This window comes from Pelodiscus sinensis, chromosome 2 (genome assembly GCF_052426305.1).
Source record: "Pelodiscus sinensis isolate ZL-2025 chromosome 2, ASM5242630v1, whole genome shotgun sequence".
NCBI lineage: Eukaryota > Metazoa > Chordata > Testudines > Trionychidae > Pelodiscus > Pelodiscus sinensis.
In genome coordinates this window covers 234583956-234608195 of record NC_143053.1, presented here as the reverse complement: position 1 = coordinate 234608195, position 24240 = coordinate 234583956, and the positions used below count along the sequence as shown (strand labels likewise).

Below are 24240 nucleotides of genomic sequence, written 5' to 3'. Positions count from 1 at the left end.
TTTTATAGAGGACTTGTCAGTTACTTACCTGAAAAGCAAAATAAAATGAGCAGAACCTGTGGCTGGGAGAAATCCAAATAGGTATGGCTCTGGGTAAAATATCGTTGATAAAGTAGACCTGGGATTTGTCAAAGGAAGGAATTAGGAATGGAAAAAATAATGGGAGTGCTGTTAATACCTTCTTAGATCTTGCTTCAGTTTGTGGATTTTTAAAGAACTTATTTATTATGGGATAACTTTTCTGTGGTATTTGTATTTTGATAGCTAGCATTAGATATGTGGAGGAAATTAATGATTGAGCCACTGCAAACCATCCTCATTCGAATGCTCCTGCGAGAAATCAAAAAGTGAGTGCTTTCCTGTTTTTATTAGCTACAGTGTCTTTAACCTGGTCTAAAGTTATTGTGGGGGGGGGGTGGGGTGTGTGTGTGTGTGTGTGTGTGTGTGTTTTTGTAATGGTTTACTTACAGAGGCTCGTGAATTCATTGTAGTTCAGCTAAGCTGCTCCTTATTTTAGTACAAGCCTCATCTTTCGAACATGCTGATATTACCTCATTAATGTATCAAAAGCTTTAGCTGTTGAAAACATAAACACTTTTGTTGCAATTTACTTTTGCACAAAAAGAATGAGGTGGAAAATGTAAATGTCTATAATGAGGCCTGGAAGAATTTGATGATGTTATTTGGTAATTCAATTGTGAATACAGTAAAACTCCAGTTGTCTGGCATCCAGTGGTCCGGCACTCCTGCTAGTCCAGCACCACCTGGAACCAGCAAGTGCTCCAGGCAGCCAGACAATTGGAGCTGCTCTGCCCCGGATTCCCAGAGTCAGCCACTGGTCACTTTCAGCAGCGTCTGACTTGGGGATTCCCGGGGCAGAGCAGCTGGGGTGCTGCCAGGTTGGTCCTGCAGTGCCACCTCCCCATCCCTCCCACCCCAGACCCTTCATAGCCCCCCCCCTTCCGATAGTCCGGCATATCTGATAATCAGGCATCCCCTGGCTCCTAAAGGTGCTGGATTATCGGAAGTTTACTCTATTGATTTCTCTTTTTAATTTTTTTTTTTCTATTTAAATAAATTTCCAGTTTCACACTGGAGCTGCAGGGGTCTGCTATGTCCAGTACTGGTGACACTGGATCTTTGCAGCTGCAAGGTGCACAGAAAGCTGCCACTTTGGCAGGGCAGAGCAGATGCAACTGAGGGAAGCCGCCCTCTTACTGAATGCCTTCTTTCTAGGGATGGTCCCCACACGCCTAGCTGTTGTGTGAGTGAGTGGGACTATGACAGTGGGGTTGTGGGAAGTTGTCTGTGGAGCTGATTTCTTGTAGGTCCAAAGTTTGCAGGAGGTTGTGCTTGCAAATATAACTACTGGGTTGTGTGTGTGTTTTTTTAATCAATTTCACTGTCAGGTGGTACAATGTTTACTGAGAACTAACTGTTCAAATCAAATCCTGGCCAGCCTAACTATAGTTCAGACGGACTGTTCTTTAGTATCTAATACTTGAGACTGGAACTCTGATTTCTCCTCTTCTAATGCTTAGTTGAAGAGAAACCTAGAGCTATATATTGTTTGTGGCTCACATTATTCATCTGTGTAATGGAGATGTTTACCTACTGCATATCAGGAAGAATCTTGTGAAGGTTAGTATTTCTGCACTGGTTGAATATAGTCACATGAAACACTTTGAACTGGCTTAATAGTGTACCAGTAAGTATTAGTAGAGGTTGAACCTCCCTTGTCAAGAACCCTCGGGACCTGAATTGTCCCGAACAACGGGGTTTGGCAGACGAGGGGAGGTCAAGGCTTCCTACCTGTAGCTGTAGGCTCTGCTGCCAGTGGGGCTGCATTCCCTGCTGCCTACCGCTGTCTCCAGTCCCACATGGTTCCAAGCCTCTCTGGGGCTGTGTCCCCCACCATGCCAGTCCTGGATTGCGGTTGTCCCCACTGCACCCTCACCATGATGCTGGTCTGGGCTGCGTGCCCAGCTGACTCGAGCCCCAGCTGGGGCTAGGGATGTAATAGTGAAGTCAGTTAACCAAGAAGCAAAAGCTTATAGGTTAATGCTATAGACTACACATATTGTCCTCCTCCTCCCCCCCTGCCAGTAAATTTTTTAGCAGGCTGGTAAGCAGCCCAGCTCAGTCCTGCTTTGCAATGGATCCAGGGCCAACCCCTGAAGCAGCTCTGCATTTCAAGTGTATTAGGAGCCAGGTGAGCAGACAGTCCGGCTCAGTCCCAGCTCATGCCTATCTGGGAGCTCAGAACCCCCCTAGACAGGGGCTGCTGCCACCCCATATTGCTGCCTCTTCATCACACAGGACACCACACACCACAGGACAACAGGCAGCAAGGGTAGCGCAGGCAGCAGCACAAGGTGGCAGGGGACTCCTCGGGAGTGAGTCCGGGAGCACACTGGCTGCCGGCTCTGCCCCCAGGGACTATAGCATAGTCCACCAATGGATAAAAATTTGTGAGGTTACTCAACTATTCAATTAACTGATACTTAACATCCCTAGTTGAGGCTGAGGTCCCTGCCACTAGACTGCACTTCTGGACCACACCAGCCCTGACTGAGGCTATGCTTCTCACAGTGCCAGCCCCAGCCGAGGCTGCACCACTGGCCACCGACCCTGCTACCTTCTCTCCTGGCTCAGGCTGTGCTCCTTGCTACTGGCCCTAGCCAGGACTGTGCTCTCCCATGCACGGCCCTGCTGGGGCTGAGCTCCCCACTGCCAGCCCAGCCTGATAGACCACAGATGTTGCCTGGCCAGAGAGTACTGGATTTTAGAGGTTCAACCTGTATTTCACCTTGCTCCTTTCAACTGGATTTTATGAAAATCTGCTGTTGACAGATAATATAGCTTTCTAAAATGTTATTCCAAACCCTGTAAGATATTTAATAATGTTTAGCACTACTGAAGGCCACTTCTTCTAGAGCCAACATGAACATTGATTCAATGATAAATTGGATGTTACATAATAATGATAATATCTTAACACTTATTACTCTGAACAAGAGTCATAAAGGTATACAGGTTGGACCTCCCTGGTCTGGCACCCTTGGGACCTGAGCAATCCTCTGGGAAGGTCCTCTTCCCCTCAACCTGCTTCCTGTCCCTGCTCCTGGCTGGACTACACAGCTTCCCTGCCCCTACTACCATAACTGCTGCTTCAGCTGGCTCGGCAGCCAACCTGCTACCATAACTGCTGACCTGCTGTGGCCCCAGCTGGGTTACCGCATCCGCAAACGAGCTTCCCCTGCGGGGCTGCCGTGGCCAGGCTGACACTGCTTTCCCCACTGCCAGACCAGCATGCAGCCCCCATCAGGTTGTCTCAGCACAGCCCCAATGCCAGGTCAGCATGCATGGACTGCCTTAGCCCCAGCTGGGTTGCCGAGCTGCTTATTCCTGGCCCCGCTACCACCAGCCTTGCCTTGCACAGGGCTTTCAGCTACTGGTCTTCCAAGCATGGATGTTGCCAGACCAGAAAGTCCTGGTTTAGGGAGGTGCAACCTGTATCATTTAGTAGTATAGAAGTTTCTGTGTAGTTACAATAAGTCTGAACAGCATGGATTCTCATCTTGATTATTTATTAGCTGACCTGAATGTGAATGATGCTACTGAGATAGAGGGGCCTGATCAATGAAAACAGGCTATTTCCTTGGAAGAGGATGCTGACACACTTATTAGAAAGGGCTGTTTATTGTCAATCTTGAAGCATCACTTTCAGTAGTTATAAAAATGATCACATATGCTTCACAGTGGTGAATTAGCTAATTATAGGCCTAATCCAAAGACTGTTGTCAGTGGAAAGATTCTCATTGATTTCAGTAGGCTTTTGATAAGAGCCTATAAGAGAATAGGATTGATTACTTGATTTAAAAAAACAGAAAGTACTGTGCCTCTAGGTCTCCAAGCGGCATTATTGTCACATGCCTAGACCCGATTTCTTTTTTCTGTTCTGTCACAGGCAGTGCTGGGTAGATGGAGAAATGCCTTGCTCCAAGTCATTTCACATCTGTTCCATAGTTTCCCTGTCTGTAAAATAAAGACCATGAGTTTCCTTTCTAAAGCAGCTTACAAGCTATACATGATGAAATGCGCTAACAAGAGAGAGCTGATAATGGTTACAAAGAATTATTTTTCTAGTACTGAACAGTACAGTCATTGTTGTCAGATCCTTTACAATTTTGACTTTTTTGAACTAAGCACAAATACTACTATAATGTATCATCTATAATTAGTACAAGCCATGTTGCAAGCAATTAATATTATGGCAAACAGTAATTGTAAAGATTTTAGTGGCAACCATAGTAGCTGTTCTTTTAGAATCAAGTTTAGCAGTGCAGGGATTGCATATTATCTCTGTAGGAAGAAAAAAATTAACTCTTATTTCGCACACAGCGATAACTTAAGTAATAAATATTACATAAAGTGGCTGGAACATGGGACAATATTAAAAAAAACTAAGTTAGATGCACACTTATCATGACGAGTATTGTATATGCAAACCTGAACATAAAAGTGAATTTTGCTTCATGTGGTTACTTATGTGCACTGAGAAATGTTGTTTTTTTTTTTTTTTTTTTAAATCATAACAGTAAATAGAAGGGGAATTATACCTCTTATGATGGGAACTTTTTAATGCATAACACAATATAAAATTAGTAAATAGTAATAAACAAGGTTGTAGCCTGAGAATATTAGAGGCACAAGGTGGGTGAGGGATAATCTTCAATTGGACCAATCTCCGTTGGTGAGAGACAAGCTTTTGGGCTACGAAGAGTTCTTCCTCAGGGACTCGGAGATTTAATGTCACAGTTAAATATAAGTTTGATCAGCTAATTCAGCATAAGAAGTGAGCACATACGCTAAGGGACCTTTCAAAGTAAGTGACCTGTTAACACCCAGGAGTCATAAAACAAAAAAAGGGATTTTGTGAGTTGCAGATTTGTTGCCATAAGTCAAGTGTCTTCATCAAAGCCATGGTTGATAGCATCTAGCAAAGTTATGCATTTCAGCTCCCAGGCTTGTCTTTTGAAAGTGTTGTGTAGGTTTCCTTTGAAGATGAGGACTGTTAGGTCAGATATAGACAGATCATTTTGTGACGAGTGTTTATCGACGAGTGATATGTTTTTCTCTTACTGTTTTTCTATATGAGTTCATGCAAGACTATCTTGATTGCCTTTCTGTTTTTGTCTGCACAATAGTTATTGGGACATACAGTGCTCTGGAAGAGTTAGACCACATGTTGAGCTAGGTATTTAGAATCATAGAGCTGGAGGAGACCTCAGGAGGTCTTCAGGTCCAGCCTCCTGCCAAAGGCAGGACCAATCGCAACTAATCAACCCAGCCAGGGCTTTTGTCAAGCCGAGACTCAAACTCTAGGGATGGAGTTTCTACCACCTCCTTGGATAACCCATTCCAGTACTTCACCACTCTCCTAGTGAAATAGTTTTACCTAATGTCCAACCTAGACCTCTCCCACTGTAACTTGAAACTGTTGTTCCTTGTTCTGCCATCCGTCACTACTGTGAACAGCCTCTCTCCATCCTCTTTGGAACCTCCCATCAGGAAGTTGAAGGCTGCTATTAAATCTCCCCTCTTCTCTTCTGCAAACTAAACAAACCCAAGTCCCTCAACCTCTCCTCGTAGGTCATGCGCTCCAGCCCCTTAATCATTTTGGTCACTCTCAGTTGGACTGTCTCCAATGCGTCCATATCCTTTCTATAGTGGAGGGCCCAGAACTGGACACAATACTCCAGGTGTGGCCTCACCAGAGCTGAATAAAGGGGAATAATCACTTCTCTAGATCTATCAGAAATAACAGTGCAAAGGTGGGGGTCAGGGGAGGCTGCCATAGAACAACCTCTGGCTGCAGTGGGCCTGGGCTCGCTGCAGACAGAGGATGCTCTGTGGCAGCCACCCTTGTCTGCAGGGAGGTCCGAGCTCCTCGGACAGAGGCTTCTCCAGTTGTGATGCGAAGTACTTTCCTGGACCTGAGGAAGAGTTCTTCATAACTTGAAAGCTTCTCAGTCACCGACAGATATCAGTAACAAAAGAGTTTACATCCCCCACCTTGTTTCTCTTTTATTCCACCTGAAACTGTTGATGTACTAGAAATAGTTTTTATTGCTAGATTGTCAGTATGTTATAGAAAAATAATCATACATTGTGTGAAGGTTTTTTTTAGAGCAAAATATACTGAACAATTGAATTTCTTAATAAAGGCCTCTGACTAAAATCTAAACCACATTTATAGTTATGTTTTTAACTTAGTACACGTCACAGTTATTCTGTGTTAAAAATAAGCCTGTAAATGCGTATTAGTTTTAAAGTAAGACAGCAAAATATAGCTGGCTAGGAGACTTAAAAAATAATCCTAAATATAACACACTTTGTTCCCCCCCCTCCAGCCCAAGCTATACTTCTACAAGGCAAGCTGAATGTCAACTTTTGCATTTGTGTTTGAATACAGCAGGAGGCAGACAAGATCATGAATTGTGAGGAAAATTCAAGTATGAAATACCTAAATGCAGAAATAATCTGGAAAGGACTGAAGTGCTAGTCATTACTAGAAACTGCTGGTTACAAAAGACTTTTCTATTAAACATGTATACCTAACTCTCTTTTACTAGCTATGACATGACTGATAGCTGAATTCAGTAGCATTCAGAAAAATAAATGTAAAAATTGCTATTTTAGTCTTCCATACTCTGTCAATGACTTCTGTATCAAATAGGTTAACAAGCCTTAAAGGTTTTATTAAGGCACAGCTTGTTCAAAAATCAAATTGAGTTCTTCCTGATGGTATCTTTTCATAATCATTACAAACAAATATATAACCATATAGATGAATTTGTTGACAACATTTTCAGTATAAGTTACTCTTCAATATTTGTTTGCTTTTGCAATGTTGAATATTGGCATTAGTGCACACAAATGATTAATAAACAAATAGATATGAATTGGGATACATACTTAAAAATAAGGTACTATGGGTAAAGTAACCTGAATCTATTTTTTTAAACAGCTTTTTAGTCACATTTATTAATAGAACTTTGAATCTTAAGTAGTAATTGGAAATGAACATTTCTTCTGGTTACTTAAGTATAGTGTCATGTTAATTCTTTATTTTCAAGGCCATTTCATGTAAACATGAGCTTTCCTCACAAGGATATAGGTAGTGTTTTCACAAGGATAGTCAGTGTTTTTACTGTTATATCCTGAGCCATAGAGGTGCATGTTTGTCAGTTATGTAGTATACAATACACAGTTGTGTCAGTTCATCACTATCATTTAGTTCTTAAAAAGGCCTAAGTGTGGTAGTCTTTGTGGTATTTGTAGGATTTGATTGACAGATCATCTGATGTACCAGATAAATGCATAGTAATTAAGTTTACCATAAGGGTGTATAAATACATTTTTAAGAGAATAATCTATAGAAAGATTATCCTGCTCAGAAATAAATTTATGTGCTCATCTGACCTATTAGAAACTTCCTATTGTAAAGTACCTTGGTGGGCATTGTCACTTCTGAAGAACCATTTTTAAAACCCTGACATGGCTTGAAATATGAGAAGAACCAAATAGTGTTCATTTGCCTCTGGGAGTATTGCATTCTTAGTTTTTGTGAGCCAAATTGTACTACCTTTGTAATGCAGTCCTTTAGTCATGATTTGAAATACTCACATAATAGCATACCTGTTGTGGAAGAGTGAATGAACTAGGTATATTAGCATGTACTAGTTTACATAATTAAGCGATAAACCTGGATCACCAGTCAATCCTAATGATTACAGGCAGTCCCCGGGTTACGTACAAGATAGGGACTGTAGGTTTGTTCTTAAGTTGAATCTGTATGTAAGTCGGAACTGGCATCCAGATTGAGCCGCTACTGAAACTGACCAGCGGCTGACTACAGGAAGCCCGAGGCAGAGTTGCTCTGCCCCGGGCTTCCTGGAATCAGCCGCTGATCAGTTTCAACAGGCTGAATCTGGACGCCAGTTCTTACATACAGATTCAACTTAAGAACCCCAGGTGTCCCCAAGTCAGCTGCTGCTGAAACTGATCAGCAGCTGATTCCAGGAAGCCCAGGGCAGAGCAACTCTGCCTCGGGCTTCCTGTAGTCAGCGCTGGTCAGTTTCAGCAGCGGCTGACTTGGGGACGCCTGGGGCAGAGCAGCTTGGGTGCTGCTGGGTTGCTCCAGTAGCACCGCTCCTCGGCGCTACTGTACCAACCCAGCAGCACCCAAGCTGCTCTGCCCCAGGCGTCCTGATTCAGCCGCTGCTGAAACTGACTAGCAGTGGCTGAATCAGGACGCCTGGGGCAGGGCAGACCAACTGGCAGCACCCCAGCTGCTGTACCACCGGCGTCCGGAGCAAAGCCGCGGAGCACAGGAGCAGCGGGACAGCCCAGACGCGCTGCGGCTGTCCGGCTGTCCTGCTGCCTGCGTGCTCTGCGGCTTCGCTCCCCGTCTCCCTGGTCTGCTGTCCCGCTGCCGGCGTCCTCCGAGGCTTTGCTCCCCGTCTCCCTGGTCTGCTGGTCTCCAGACATAAGACAGAGACATAAGTCGGATCCGCGTAAGTCAGGGACTGCCTGCACGTACATTAAGGATGTTAAATTGACTACTCCATTAGCTGATTCAATGCAATGGAATTTCCATCGACTACTCAATTAGTTGATAAGGAGAGAACCCACAGAGCTGCAGTGTCTGGGACCAGGTGTGGGATTGGACAGCTGAGTCCCAGCTCACGCCCGATCCTCCACTATGCCTCTGCCTCCTCTGCTGCCCTCCCCACTGCACAGAGATGGTGCTGGGGGGAACCAACTTTTAAGACCGCTTTCCCTAACGCCGGCAGCAAGTGCGGGGAGAAGCGACTAGCTGAGTAGTGACTTGACTACCCGATAAGCCTAGGCTTATCAGGTAATCGAGTCAGTTAAGGTATGTCTACACTTGCACCCTAGTTTGAACTAGGGATGCAAATGTAGGCATTCGAAATAGTCAGTGAAGCGGGGATTTAAATATCCCACGCTTCATTAGCATGATCTCACCAGCGCTTGACTCTGATCAATAGCTGTTTCGAAAGTGAAAGTGTACGCCGGAGCACGTTAGTTCAAACCAAACCCCTTGGTTCGAACTAACATTACTCATTTTGTAAAATTTGCATCCCTAGTTCGAAGTAGGGTGCAAGTATAGACATACCCTTACATCCCTAACATGCATCAACCCCTCCCCCCTTGTTGCCTCAGTATCAGAGGCTGGGGAATGGGAGGCAGGAGCCGGTGCCTGTGAAGAGCCAGCTTTTAAGTCTGCTCCCTGTGTGTGCCAGCTGCTGCGGAGCTACCTGCTCCCTTCTCCTACCCCAGTACTTCCCACAGAGGCAGCAGCATGGGGGGTGGGGGAGGCAGGTAGGAGCCAGTACACAGGGGAAGCGGGCTCCCTATACATACTGGCTCTTGCAGAAGTATGTGCCTCCCCTTTCTTCCCCCTGTCCTTGCCCTGCTGCCTCTGTACCCTCCCCCCCAATTTAAACATGTAACTGCTAAAATTTTCAGCGATGACACATTCATACAAGTACACATTTTTTTAATATCTCTAGAGTAAACCAGAAAATGTTTGCCAATATAACTATACCAGCAAACCTACATAGACATAGCTTCTATCAGGAAAACTAGGCTTTCGCTTTTGCAACTTATACCAATTTTCTAAAAGAGACAGATCATACTCTCAAAAACAGTTTTTAGATGATATATGGGTTTCTAAATAAAGGTTATTGCCAATATAAAAATGTATTAAAAATGACACTGCAAACCCATGTTATTATACTATCGAAAGTTGGTAGTGCATACCAGGCCTGTGCTGCTTCAATGGGCCACGTTCTGTCACTAAATCTAAGAGCCCTTTAAAAGACTTTTTTTCTTCTACTTCATATATATGTGTCTATTTTGTCTGGACTATGTTTGTTTCCCTTGTCTGTTCTAGGTGTCTTGGTTTATGAGTTTCGTTATTGTAGGTACATATAAAGCTGTTGGTACTGGTTGCTCCAAAACATGATTAACACCAGCAAGAAGGCAAGACTGTAGATGTGATATGTCTATAACAGGCACATCTGCTGCTTTTTTGTCTTGGCAAAGGTCACTTTTTTTATTGATGCCCTTTCTATGTGAATTCATCATTTAGGAGACAGTTTTGAATCATTCTCTTTGGATCCTCCATAGGAGCTGTCATCAGAGTGACTGAAAAATTTCTCTGGATCCAAGGGCAGCTTGCTCCTTAGGTGCAAAGAGATATCAGAAAACTTCAAATCTTAGAATTACTCACATGGTGCTTAAAGAGGCAGTGGTTTCAGTGTATAGTGCAGAGGTGGGGAACCTAAGGCCTGGGGGCTGGATGCAGCCCCTGGCTTGCCTGGATACAGCCCCTGTGGCGTTAGGGCCCCCCAGCATTGAAGAGCCCACGCTGGTGAGGGATGAGATTGTTTGTGGTGGTTTGTTTGTTTGTTTGTTTGTTTCTTTACTCATTTGTGTGCAGCCCCTGACTGACTTTTCTGTGGGTCAGTGACCCAACCCAAGAAAGGTTCCTCCACCACTAGTATAGTAGATCCACCAGATATTTCAAAACAGATGCTGAAGCGTCATTTGGTGTGATTTAGTGTTTGGTCCTTGACAACATAGTTTCTCTTCTGACAAAATCTCTTCCTCCTCTAGACAGGACCTGCGAGGTTTTAATCCACCTTATTTCCAGCAGAAATAAGCCATTGCCAGGTCGTTCTGGCATCCAGCATCTTGCCTGTTTCACAGGGACTATTTCCAATTTTAGATAGGTTTAGGATTGCTCAAAGTTATGAATACTTTTTATCGTGGTCTCTATACATGTTTAGCCTTTTGCTCCTCTGGACTATTTTTGCTGTTGAACCATCTGATCTTTTTGATAGCAGCCTCTTGCTTCTCTGTTTTAGAGCAAGTATATTAGTGAGTTTCTCAACCAGTGTTACAAGTACCCTTAGGGGTACTTGAGAGAAGTCGGGGGGGGGGGGGGGAGAGGGGAAGATACATCAACACAACTGAATTTTTGTTTCAAGTTGTACAGAGCTTTATTATTTTTATACTTTTTACACCCAAAAATTTCATCGCCTGCCCAGCTACAATTAAGTTGTTTAAACAAATACATTGTAATGGTAGAAAAAACTTGTGTGTCTGAAAACTGTAGGTACCGGGGGTACATATTTTTTTAAAGGGAAGGGTACTTTTAAAAAAAAAAAAGTTGAGACGCTCCTCTAAAGGACCAGAAGAAAACTTGTGCTGTTGCTACTCTTCACATAAAAGGGACAAATACTTGATCCATTCTCTGTGGACATTCTCTGGTTTGGAGAGCATTTGTACATGAAGAGCCATCAAGTAGAGATGATACGGGGATTAAAACAATGTGCTGTCTGAGTGAACGTTTGACAAAAATGACCATTGTTGACTCAGAGAGGAGCTAATGATGGCTGTAAGTTATGAAGGATCAAAGTATTGATTAGATGAAACATCACAATTTTTGTAGCAGTTTTGTTCTTCACTATTATGCTGAAATCTACTAAAGCAAATATTTTGAAAAGCCAGCATCAGACTGCATCATTGAGAGGAGGAGGAAGATTTGGGGGGAGAGGAGAACAAGGGGAGAGGCATAGTATTAGAGAAAGCAGCTTGGAGATTGAAGAGTGCAGAAGAGAACACAAGAAATTGAGCAGACCAATTCAAAGGCAGACTTGATAAGAGCAAATATATCAGAGCAAAATGAAAGGAACTTGAGAATTCTAGAGAGCAAGAATATAAAAGATATATTCACAGTAGTCAGAGTTCCTACTAAAATATTTTCACTGCAACAAAGGGTGTAATAGAATGTCAGAGTTCTGACTGAAGGTGATGAGATGAAACACAGGTGGATGGATTACTGTTCCAGTCTTCTCAGAGCCACTTGAAATATAGGATGACAGAAAAGAGAATACAGAGACAGAGATACCAGTCCTGTGAGAGGAAGGGCTGTGTGCCATTATGAAAATGAAGCTTGTGAAAACCCCCAAATAACCTACCAATAGAATTGCTGAAAGTGATTGGTGACCACTATATTGATCTTGTGGAAAATTTGCAACAGTGTATTAATGACGAGAAATTGGACAGACAGCTGAATGGAGGGAATCTTTCTGCCCTGACCAAAGAAAGGGGATAATACAGAGTGCAATAACTATTGTATATTTCCCTGCTATGATGTGCATTCAAGTGCTCTGATGTACATGATTCTGGATTGCATGAAGTTAATGATAGAAGCAGCGCTGTCACCACAACCAGCTGGTTTCAGAGAGGGACGAGGCATATGATCAAATTGAGGATGCCATGTCATATTGAAAAACATAGATATTGTGTTTCATTGATTTCTCCAAAGTGTGTGTTTGTCATCTGATATGATGGTCTCTGAAGATACAGACAAACATGGGGATTCCAAAGCATCTTGTTGAACTTATTAGTATCTAATGTCATTAACAGAGCAGGATGTAAACAGCAGCGGGCGACCTGTAAGTGGTTACATTTTTTTTCATTGGGCAGGATGTGAGATGCGGGTGGGGGGAGCTCAGATTTGGTCCCCAAATCTTTTCAGCTTATACAAAGAATTGATTATGTGAGAAGCCCTCCAAGGTTTTGATAAAGTGGAAGGAGTTGGGGTTCCTCTTGATGGACACTTCTTAACTAACTTCAGGAATGCTGGTATGATGCTTTTTACTGCAACGATCAATGCAATGAACATAGACACCTATAAAAACTGTTAGTGAGGAATATGGGTTATTCCTGAATGTGGTCAAAACTAAATTATCTTGAAACAATAACAGGATGCAAATGGACATGACAATTCAGGTCCAGACAGCAGATAGGTCTGGATCCCAAGTAAACAGATGTATCTAACAAAGATATCTACACCAAAAAAATTCAGAAATCACCAGTGATGGCTTGGCCAGCCATGGTTTTCCTTACAAAACTGTGGAAAAAACATGGCATCTTGTAGTGTTCAAAGGTTCAATGGGTGAAAAGCTTAAGCATTCTCCATCACTATTTATGAATAGAATCCTGAGGCACAAATGCTATTTGACAAGAAGAAATCTGAAGCCTTTGAGGTATTGTGCTAGTGAAAATACTTGTCTCCGGGATGGGAAAGACACATGCATATATTGAAATATTATTGGAAAGAAGATGACACTGCTCTTGGAAATCAGCAAGTGCAAGCTTACATTCATGGGTCACATCTGATATAGAGATAAGAATCTGGAAACACTTTATCATGGAAGGAGTGGTGCTGAGTTATTTTAGCAAAGAATGACCAGTATGGAGATGAATAGATTGTGCAGGATATCATTGGGAGATCATTTGCTCAGTGTGCAAGTGATGGGACAAAATTTGAGACAAGAATAAATGGATTTTACTTACCTATTTCTTAATAAGCTGGAGTTGATAGACTTGAGTAGCATGTTGCTGTATTTTTTGTATTATTGTTAATGCATCCAGTACTTAATAATTATTCTATGGAGGCTGGCAGTAACTTACGCATTATGTCAAGAGGGTCCATGTCTCATGTTGTCCTTATTAGTTATACTGTTTCTTAGGAACACGCATTTGTTTTTGCCTATTTCAGTGATCGATGTGGAGAAGACCCAAACCAGAAAGTAATCCATGGGGTTATTAACTCCTTTGTTCATGTTGAACAGTATAAGAAAAAATTCCCCCTAAAGGTAAAAATGCATGATTGCTTGGGGTATTTTTAATTGTGAATATTCATAATTTAATACCTTGTATTATTTGTCCTTGATTAGACTTTCTTGATTTAGTTTTATCAGGAAATTTTTGAGTGTCCTTTCCTGAACGAAACAGGGGAATATTATAAACAAGAAGCTTCAAACTTATTGCAAGAGTCAAACTGCTCACAGTATATGGAAAAGGTAAGAAGCCCCATTTTATATATACAATAGATATGCAATAGTTGCAAGTCACATTATGGAGAGGCAGAATACAGAGCAAGTTAATTACTTTTAATACAATAGGAAGTATTTAAAATTAATTACTTTAGAAGAGTGATTTTTATACTGATTTCGTTTCTGGTGGTACATGCACCCAAAATGAAAAATAAGTGGTTTTTATTTTAAATGTATCTGATGTACTGGTTTCTACACTTTTATCACATTCTCAGTGAGAACACATATATGATATCCTTTTATAGCGTGAACATAAATTTCATAAGGTTGGGAGATGAGATTCTTGGGCAGCCTGTTAAACAGCTTATAATATTAATTGTATTTAAAGGCTATAAACTGACTGATAAGACAAAAAATGAGTCATTTATGTAACACCTGTCTGCACTGCAGAATGCTAATAATTGTTTTCCTTTTTTAATTGACTTCTACCCCTGCTGTGATGGTTTTTTTTATTACCCGTTTTGCTATATACATGTTAATGCATTCTTGTTGAAACTGCGGTGGCTATGAATTTTTTTGTTATGGTTAATCTAAGTAAATATTACTACCTATACCCTTTAATATTGCTTTTTAGTTTCAAACAACTTTATAGACATTAAACTCTGATTAACTGATAAATGTGTGAGGTGTAATCCTAGATTTTAAAAATAACTTCAGTTCAGCAGTTATCTTAGTGTATTAATTTTCAGGAGCGTAATATTAGCTAGGTTACGGGCCTCGATCACAGGCAGGAAGGTCCAGAGAGAATGAGAGAGGAGATGACTGGGAGGGAGGAGAATAGCACATTACTAGCTTTATGTAGACATGTTAACCTTCAGCTGATGGCTAGACATCAACGAGGAAATGTCACAGAGTCTGAGATAGTTGAATGTGTTTTGTGTATGAAATCTCTCAGATATGAGAGAGGAAGAGAATAGATTTGGAGAGGGGATGAGAAGGATTCTCTTCAGAATATGCTACAAGAGCAAGAAAAGGGATGGGATGAGAACCAGGAGAGGTCGGCAGCATTAGATCTCTCAAACTCTAATGAAGTTGGGGCCTGGTAGTAGTTGGGGAGTCACCAATGCAAAAAGGAATTAATGCAGGAAATAAAGTTATTGATTTAGTAGATATCACTCTTTCTGAGTTTTCATTGAACTAATGTCTCAGTATCATGTTCAAATCCAAGTTTTCCTACTTCGTATTTTATTTCTCAAATGGATACACAATTTGCCTTTCCTCTCCTAACCTGTTAGGTAGTATTTATCTGTTCTATTGCTTGAAATTTTGCCTATAGGTTTTAGGTAGATTAAAAGATGAAGAAATGCGATGTCGGAAATACTTGCACCCGAGTTCATATGGCAAAGTAATTCATGAATGCCAGCAGCGAATGGTAGCAGATCACTTGCAGTTTCTGCATGCAGAATGTCATAATATCATCAGACAGGAGAAAAGAAGTGGTAAGTCTCACAAAATATTAAATATTCTGTAGGTGCTTTATGTTGCAATTGATGATTTCAACAGATAGAAGAACTCTTCCCTCTGCGTAGACATTGAACTAGTCCTCTGTGTCCTGGACAAATTCTGATATTCTTCTTCCCTTTTTTACCTATCCAGTCTGCTTAATATAGCATAACTTTTAAGTTTTAGTTCTTACATTACTTCCTTTTATGTGTTTCCTAACAGTCCTTGTAATAGATGGTCTGTCTTCCTATCCCACCACCTCATCAGGCAATAGTTGGCAAGTCAGGTTTTCACAGTGTTTTGGCTATCACTAGTGGATTCTTTCTACTGTGTTGTACTGTACACTTCCTCTACCAATATTTTGTGATTCTATAATAAATAAACCAGGTGATCCAAGACAGGGCTGATTTTGTTTTGATTATAGCAAAATAGATCCTGGGATGTGCAAATGGGAATATCAGGTAGGAGTAGAGGTATTATTTTACCTTTATAAGTGGCACTGACGTGGCTTGGTTCTGTTGCTTGCAGTTCAAGAAGGGTATTTATAAATTGGTGAGGACTCAGAAAAGAGCTGCAAGACTAAAAATGTCTATTCTAATGCTAAGCTCAAGGTGTTCAGTTGATTTTTATCTTACAAAAGAGAAGTCAAAGGGTTGATTTGTTGCTACTTGGGGAAATAACTATTTAATAGCGAGCTCTTAAATTATAACAATCCAGTGGCTAGAAGTTGAACCCAGATCAATTCAGGCCGGAAATAAGATGTGCATTTTTAATGGTGAGAATAGTTTACCATTAGAACAATTTACTGAGGTCATGATGGAGTCTTCATCGATGACAAATTTTGAATGAGAATAGGATATTACTTAGAAAAATGTTCTCCGGGAATTCTTTTGAGGAAGTTCTGTGGCATGTGTTATATAGCCTTTAAAACTAGATATTACAATGATTCTCTTCTGGCCTTGGAATTTGTCAATACATAGGTGTATTGTAGTATCAATTCACTTGGTCCATCTCCACAGCTATATTTGTTCTGTTTCTCATGATTCCAGCTTTCTTTGGAAGGGAGGAAGAACAAGTCTTGAATAATCCTACTTTTCCAAAGTGTTGGTACGTCTGTTTTTTGTACATCTGGGTGTGTGTGGTTTTGTTTTGTTTTGTTATTTTAAATAAACATATGGCTGTGGAAATGCCCTGACCTCAAACTTTCCTGATCAATGTGTGTTTTCTACACAGACCTGACCTTGCTAAAGAGATAGCTACTGGAAAGACTAAGTGTCTCAAAGTAGCTAAGCCCCTTCCAAGGCATGGAGAAAATCCAAACAGTTTCTTTTTTTTTTTTTTTTTTTTTTTTTTTCCATAGCAGCCTACTGATAACCCTGCCTCTTACTGTATACTCTTCAGTTTATTTCTTCCTTTGAGTGGCTTCTACACATTTCTCCCTGTTGGGTGTCTACTTCTAGTCAGATCTCATGACACGTGATGGTGGTGGTAATTTAGGCTTCTTATTCTGTAAAGATGGGCTAAAAATGTAAGATGGCCTCATTGGTCCCTGTGTGGATGCTGATGGGTATTTACATATTCTTCAGGCAATTTCCTGTATTATACCAATACAGTACTTGGATTGGTTATATTGCTTGCTTTCTTTATCTAAATTAGGAATTGCTAGACAGATTGGTTCTACTATAAGTCTATATTTTAGATGCAGAAATATTAATTTCTATCTATTAACTTGTTTGTTGTTCCTTGATCCTGGCTTGTAATCACTCACCAAGAGAGGAGAAAGGCAAAGCAGTTTTCCTCGTACAAATATTACTAGCTTCAGGATTAAGGTTTAGTATTTTATTTCACATACTTTCTTTCATCAAGGTTTTCTATTGGATGGTAGACTCCTTTTGCTCTCTCCTGGGAAAGTCATGTATTTTAAGTTTTCGAAGGTGAGGTGGAGCAAAGTGGAAACACTGTCACAGAGAATATCTGAGCTCTCCTGATTTGCCATCAGTCATATGCTAGCATGGAGGTCTAGGTAGATAGAAGAAAAGAAATAAATTAGTCCAGTGGTTGTTTACCTTTTTCATACTGGGCTGCGGCCTTTTTTCAAGACAAGGTACAGTTTTATTTTAATTTGGGTGAAGATCCATGCAAATTAATGATATGTAAAATTTAGTTTAGAATAGTGGATTTTTTTAAATATACTGCATAAAAAACATATCTTTATTGCAGACATGGCAAACATGTACACTCTGCTTCGTGCTGTGTCAAGTGGCTTACCTCATATGATTCAGGAACTACAAAACCATATCCATGATGAGGGCCTTAGAGCAACCAGCAATCTTTCTCAGGAAAATGTAAGTTTCCTCTGACAGTTGAGTTAACCTATCTTATTACATTCCTGATTAAATCTTTGCTTTCTTCCCTAGACTGCTTTAGTTTACTTACACAAGTGCTAATAATGAAGAGAAACTTCAGCATCACATTGTAGCTTATAAAACACCAAATTAACTAATGTTTTCATAATTGTTGTTGTTAAATAGATTTGGAACTTCATTCACCAATGCAGTTTTTGATCAACCATCAGTTGTCTAATGATTTAATTCAGTTTTTTTTTTAATTTACTCTTGCTGGATCAAATCTGTTTTTTTAATAAATGTATAAAATGATCATGGCAAATGGCCTCCTGCTGCAAAAAAGGTGCTATTGTTTGGTGAAATTTCCTTTCCAGACAGTTGCCAATGCTGTTTTGGTTCATTAGAAAGTAATAATATCACTTGGTTTGATTAAATGTTGTTTATTTTCAAATATAGGCATCCTGTCCTAGTACCAGAAGAGTTTTTTCACTTAGTTGCTACAGAATTCTGTGCTTCCATCAGGTTTTCTGAAATTACTCTGACTTTTCATTTGTTTTCAGTTATTCTGGCAAAATGGTTTTGGTAAATATGATTTTATAAGTTCAAGTTTAAGTGTAACCGCTTCTAATGTCCACTTGTGGGATGTGAAAGTGGCTCTGCTGTTGTAGAAAAGCAGGCTTCCACCTACAGTTCTGTTCACACATTTATACAGCACTTCTTTCATCTTGGCATCTAGATCTGATGTTCATGTTAAGAGAGTGTTCCTGGTCATCCTTGTTTTAAACTAGAATTTTCAGCCCACTTTTCTAGTTCTAGTAGTGATCTTTAGATTCTTTTGTATGCCAATATGCGGATGCTATCTTGAAGAAGAAAGTTGGCTTACGTTAGTAATAGTGGTTTCTCAATTATGTTGCATCTGTATATTCACATTACATATATCTTCAGAGTATGACCCAAAGATTTTAGGGTTTAGAGCAGCTACTCCTAATTTTATAGGATCAAACACCACTTTCTTTAAAAGCTGCTGTGAAACAAATAGATAGAACAAGCTCATATAACATCACTGATTTAGAGAAGAGGCTTGGGGGTTGACATCCATTTATAACCTTAATTCTGCAAGTTTGGTGCCATGTTTTGGTGCTTATGTGCTCAAGGGCTAATCTTCTCCAGGCCCTTCTGAAAGCTCACCAGTGCCAGCGCTGCATCCTACTAATTTCTTCTGCATATCCACATTAAGCTGAAAATGCAGTTACTAGTTAGATACCTTGATTTTTTGCTGATAATCTTCCACATGAACAACCACGAAGCTCTATATTAGTTTTTACATATTTGCATAGCTATTGCATTTTCAATAGACCTGTTTTCTATATTGTGTATTTTTAGATGCCAACTCAGTTTGTGGAGTCAGTTTTGGAAGTGCATAGTAAATTTGTTCAACTTATCAACACTGTTTTGAATGGAGATCAGCATTTTATGAGTGCCCTTGACAAGGTAATTTTTCACAATATAATGAACAGTGTATTCAAAAATACATAATAATTTTTTCACCATGGAGTTCTCTCTTGTTTTAAGCACAAAAAAAGCTAAGTTATTTAGTACTCAAAAAAACCCGATCCTTTATGCAAAAGAAACAATCACATACTTTCTAACCATAGGTACTCAAATTCAACCTAAAAGAACTACTGAGGATCCTGAAACGAAAATGGATCCCTTATCTCCAACTAATGTGCATTAGACATAGTTAAAAATAATATATTTTCTAGGGCACTATGTCTACTAAGCAACTGTAAAACAACCTCAAAACTGCCTTTGCTCTTGGCAATAATGAATTAGTCTCTGATCACTGAAGTTACCAGGTATGTTAAATAAGTATTAATTTTGTATCTTACTGTTGCAAATAATTTGATCATACATATTTACATGGAAACTTTTTTGTTTTCTCAACATAGGTAATTGCCATGTTCTGGTTATTTAACATTTTCAGGGCCAAACTCTATTTAAAATCAAGCTAATAAGTTTTCAGAGATGAGGTTTATATAATTGTTTTGTAAAATGTATAGCTAGTGAAAGCATTTGTTTATAGGTACTACAGTTGGCATCCTATAAGTGTAATAGAAGATTTGTAATAGTAATGTAGTAATACATTTTCAAGTAGCATGGCTGGACTCTCTCAGGGTCATGTTGTCTGGTTTCTCCAAGAAAAGGCACGTGGCATCTAATGCCTTCCATCAGTTGTTTATCTATTGAACCAGGATTATAATTTTCATATGTACAATACTTTAACTACTAAATAAATCTTCCCCGTCATCAAACTCTCGACAACTTATAACGTAAGATTTTGGTTAGACATAAAGATATAGATTTGGATAATGTGTATTTACAGTATCACTTTGTTTTCCTATTTTTGACTGTATGTAAACAATAAAGTAAATTATATATTATGGCTTGCATTCTATTGCTTTTCTGCTCTTTTTATGTAAAAGTTAGGTTTTTATATGTTTAGGTTATTTTAGGCTTGTTTCTGCTGCTATGAATCCCAGTTCAGGTTTTACAGTGCTTTGTGTATGTTAATTTTGCTTATGTTGTGCACTTTGGGGAAACTTGCCTCCTTCATGTTCTGTACATCATCACATACTGAATTAATAAGGAATATTTAGGCTTGGTTTTATTAATCTCATTAAGCTCTATATGGTGAAATTGCACAATCTAGAGAAACAATTGTAAAAGTTCAGCAACAGGAGACTATCCAACTATGCCCTGTTGCTTCTTATTTAGGAATTGCTCAATTTTTTTGGCAAATCTTTCACACCCATTTGCAGGAGCCAGAGGTCTAGGGTTCAAGCCTGCCCTCTCCCCCTGGGGAACAGCCACCACCAGCTTGGTGATGGACTGACCCGGTACCCAGGGAACATAGGAAGGATAAGGGGGGCACTGAAGGTAGGGAGTAGGGTCATTTTCTTTGATATACACTGTTTACTGTCTCAGGACACAAAACTTCTCTTGTGTGATATCTACGCTAGTAGCAATAGTTAACTTTCCTGTGGAGTTGTAGATCGATTTCAACAAAAGAGTAAATTGAAATAGACATGCTTAATTTTTACAACTTCATGTTTTTAAAATAAAAAATACTTGACAAATGGTCTTTCAATATTTGTGTAATTGAAGAAAGTTAAAAGCAAAGGATTCATTGCTATGCTATTCATTTGACTTCAGTCTCAGTTGTAATTATTAGTACAAACCATAAGGTGGAGTATACCAGCAGATTTATACAATTGTGCCTATGGTCACATAAGCAGTACAACTTCTTTCATCTTAAATAATACCTGATAAAAATGGGTTAAAGTGAAGAGAATATGTATATGTTTTAATTGCATTATTTACATCAAATATTTAAGGTCTTAGCCTGCCTTCATGTATTCATGACTGCACTCAAAATGAGTGCTTTGTAGTTTGTGCAAATACAGGATTTTTACAAAAATTAAGTCTGATCTTTTATGTCACCTTAATATAATAACCAATATTGTTAGTACATCTCCAAATTATTGTTTGGTGGGAGGTGTTAAGCCTTAGGAGTTCTGTCCATTTTGTCAGATTATATGTGTTCTTCATACAAGGCTTTTTTTAAGGGTTTGTAGCCATGTATCAGAATGTTGCTGAACCACAGAGTATAAACAAGGTTCCTTCTAGAGAAGGCCTGTAACCCTTCGCCTCCAAAGACATCATGTGATTCAGCAGTGCACTGCCTATAGAGCCTATAAGGAAAATATACTTCTAACTCCTGAAGGACACTAAAAATACTGAGTAGAGAGGGTCAGTAAAGCCCTTGAGCTTGCTTTCTTTATTTAAAGCAAAGACCTGTGGACCAAAAATTATTGAATGTATATGCACTTCACAGGAACTGGTATATGGTATGTTTTGGCTTGGCATATACTCAAGTTCTGTTGCAGTTACTTCAGTACACTGCATTGTAGGTCGAAATAAGATAAACAATTTCTATGTTAATTCTAAATAGCGTTTTTTGAAATTTTGCAGTGTTCACACAGCACTTATTTGGAATAAATCACTATTCCGAAATGTCCCTTATTCCTCATAGAATGAGGTTTACAGGGACATTGGAATAGTGAGCCCATTATATTTTGAAATAACGGGAACACTCAGGAGACCTGGAGTAGCTATTTTGGGATACCTCCAGTATCCTGTAACAGCACTGCAGTGTAGATGTAGCTTGTTTGTAATACTAATGGTGGCAATTTTATTATTCTTATAACCACTTAAGCCCTGATCCTTAGTGATCATTAATTTCCTTTTCTTCTTCCTCATGTTGACTCACTCTCTGATCTCATCTTTACTATAATATTTCAAAGATCTGCCTCATCTGCTTCTCCTTTAGATGCTGAGATAGTTTCACTGTTTACTGTCTTCCCTTAAAGTTCAAACGTATGCTCCTGAATTAAGACTTTGCTGCTGCTGCTGTTTATATCTAATTTGCTACCTCTTTTCACTCCCCACTATGTACTCCCATGCCAGATGATACAATTTTCTAATTTCTCACTTTATTGCTCCTTTGTTCTCCTACTCTAGTGTGTGCTCTTCCTGCTACCTACTTTTGGAACCTCTTACTTCCTGTTCACCTAGCATCCTCTCTCTTCCTTTGCGTTTCTAATCAAAACAGTTCTGTGACCTTCTTTCCATAGCTGACATGCTCATCTGTGATATTTACTCTTCCCCTTGCATCTTTCCTTAGTCTCACTTAATAAATTCCTTGTGGCTTGCTTATTGTATACTGTTTCATGTTGGTTTTTTCAATCTTGCTCTTTTTGTCCACTTTTCTATTCTGTGCTTTTCTTTTTTTTAAGACAGTTGTTGCTCTGAAAAACTTGCACTGTCTTCATTCTTCTATCACCAAAGCAAAAGTTGGAATATTTCTTAAAATATGTGTTTGTGTATTTTTACATAGGCTCTAACATCTGTAGTAAACTATAGGGAACCCAAGTCGATCTGCAAAGCACCTGAGCTGGTAAGTGACAAAAATTGTATGCTGCAATAGTGGTAGTACCTTTGAACCTCTTTAATTCTCTAAGAAACCTAATCAGGGTTTACATCTTCGGGACATACGCATTCAGAGTACTTCAGTTACTAACTGAATTAAATAAAGTATGCCAGATTAAAGATTTTGATGGGCTATGGAGGGCGCTGCAGAGTGAGGGGGTGAGGCACTTACCTGCCGCCCTGCTCCCAGGGACACACAAAGCTTCGTGCTCTCCACCACTCCCAGGCACTGCTATCGGAGAAGAAGCCTTGGAGGAAGTGTCTCTGCTCTTTGCTGTTCCCCAAGATGTGGGGACAGGAAGACTTAACAGCATGCAGAGCTGCTTTTTTCTCCATACCACGGGACACTCAGAGTACAGAGATTTAAGTGTAGTAGCAATTAAAAAAAATTTAATCCTCAAAGCAGTCATTATTAACACATAGTGACCACAAATTAAAACAATATTCATGTAGTGAATCATATTCAAAAATCTTTTTAAAAATAGACATAACTACTTAAGCCACACAAAATATACATGTTCTGTGCACACAATTTGACATGCCTTTGTTTCAAAATGTGGTCCCTTGTCTCTTATTTGTGTTGATTTGTCATCTGAGGTGTCATGTTTTTACCCTTATGTATTTAGTAGTTGCAAATACTTTCAAACACTGTTGTTCAATACTTGATAAGTAGATTTTGTTTTTCTTTTTTTTCTATTTTTTCTTTTTTTTTCTTTTTACTTGAGCTGGCCAAGTATTGTGATAACTTGCTGAAGAAATCAGCCAAAGGAATGACAGAGAATGAAGTAGAAGATAAACTTACAAGTTTCATTACTGTTTTCAAATACATTGATGATAAAGATGTTTTCCAGAAGGTAACCTCCAATTCTGAGTGTTAAAACAAAAATGTAATTACCTAAATGGCTTTATAAAGGATGTTTGTTCACACTTTTTAAAAAAATCCTCAACTAAAAACATTTTGCTTACTTTTTCATACAGTTCTATGCCAGAATGTTGGCAAAACGATTAATTCATGGTTTGTCTATGTCTATGGACTCTGAAGAAGCCATGATTAATAAACTAAAGGTAATACGAACTATCCTTTCAAAACCATATAAATAGTAGTAATAACTGTTGAAGCATGTCTCATTTAACCCGGGTCAGCACCAGGTGCCAAAATTCACCTTTCAAATTTAGCAATTGGTAGCTGCTGTTTCACTATGGTGATATGAAAAACTGCAACCTCATCTGTTCTGAATTCATGCATTGACGCACAAAAAGTCCCACGCTGAAATTAGTTCCTTATTTTGGGTAATAGTATAAAATTTGCTACTTGACCCATATTTCTATGCCAGTAGCACCAGTCAATGATCAAAACTTAGGCAAACTATTCAAAACTTTCAGTTTTGTAAGTTAGTATT

General features: G+C 39.6%; 1 protein-coding gene across 5 annotated transcripts in view; it reads left to right on the top strand.

Moving 5' to 3' along the window:
* The window catches only part of CUL2 (cullin 2), an 89622-nt gene that overhangs the window by 34889 nt on the left and 30493 nt on the right, over positions 1-24240 (top strand). For 4 of the 5 annotated variants that reach the window (XM_014578525.4, XM_006133006.5, XM_075922690.2 and 1 more), the window contains 9 exons: positions 265-347; positions 13667-13763; positions 13860-13970; positions 15280-15442; positions 17667-17791; positions 19175-19282; positions 22749-22808; positions 23566-23694; positions 23819-23905. In XM_014578525.4, coding sequence (XP_014434011.1) covers positions 265-347; positions 13667-13763; positions 13860-13970; positions 15280-15442; positions 17667-17791; positions 19175-19282; positions 22749-22808; positions 23566-23694; positions 23819-23905 — 963 coding nt within the window. Of the gene's footprint in view, positions 1-264; positions 348-6416; positions 6504-13666; positions 13764-13859; positions 13971-15279; positions 15443-17666; positions 17792-19174; positions 19283-22748; positions 22809-23565; positions 23695-23818; positions 23906-24240 lie in introns of all 5 variants that reach the window. The other variant, XM_075922692.2, reaches the window with a different exon arrangement.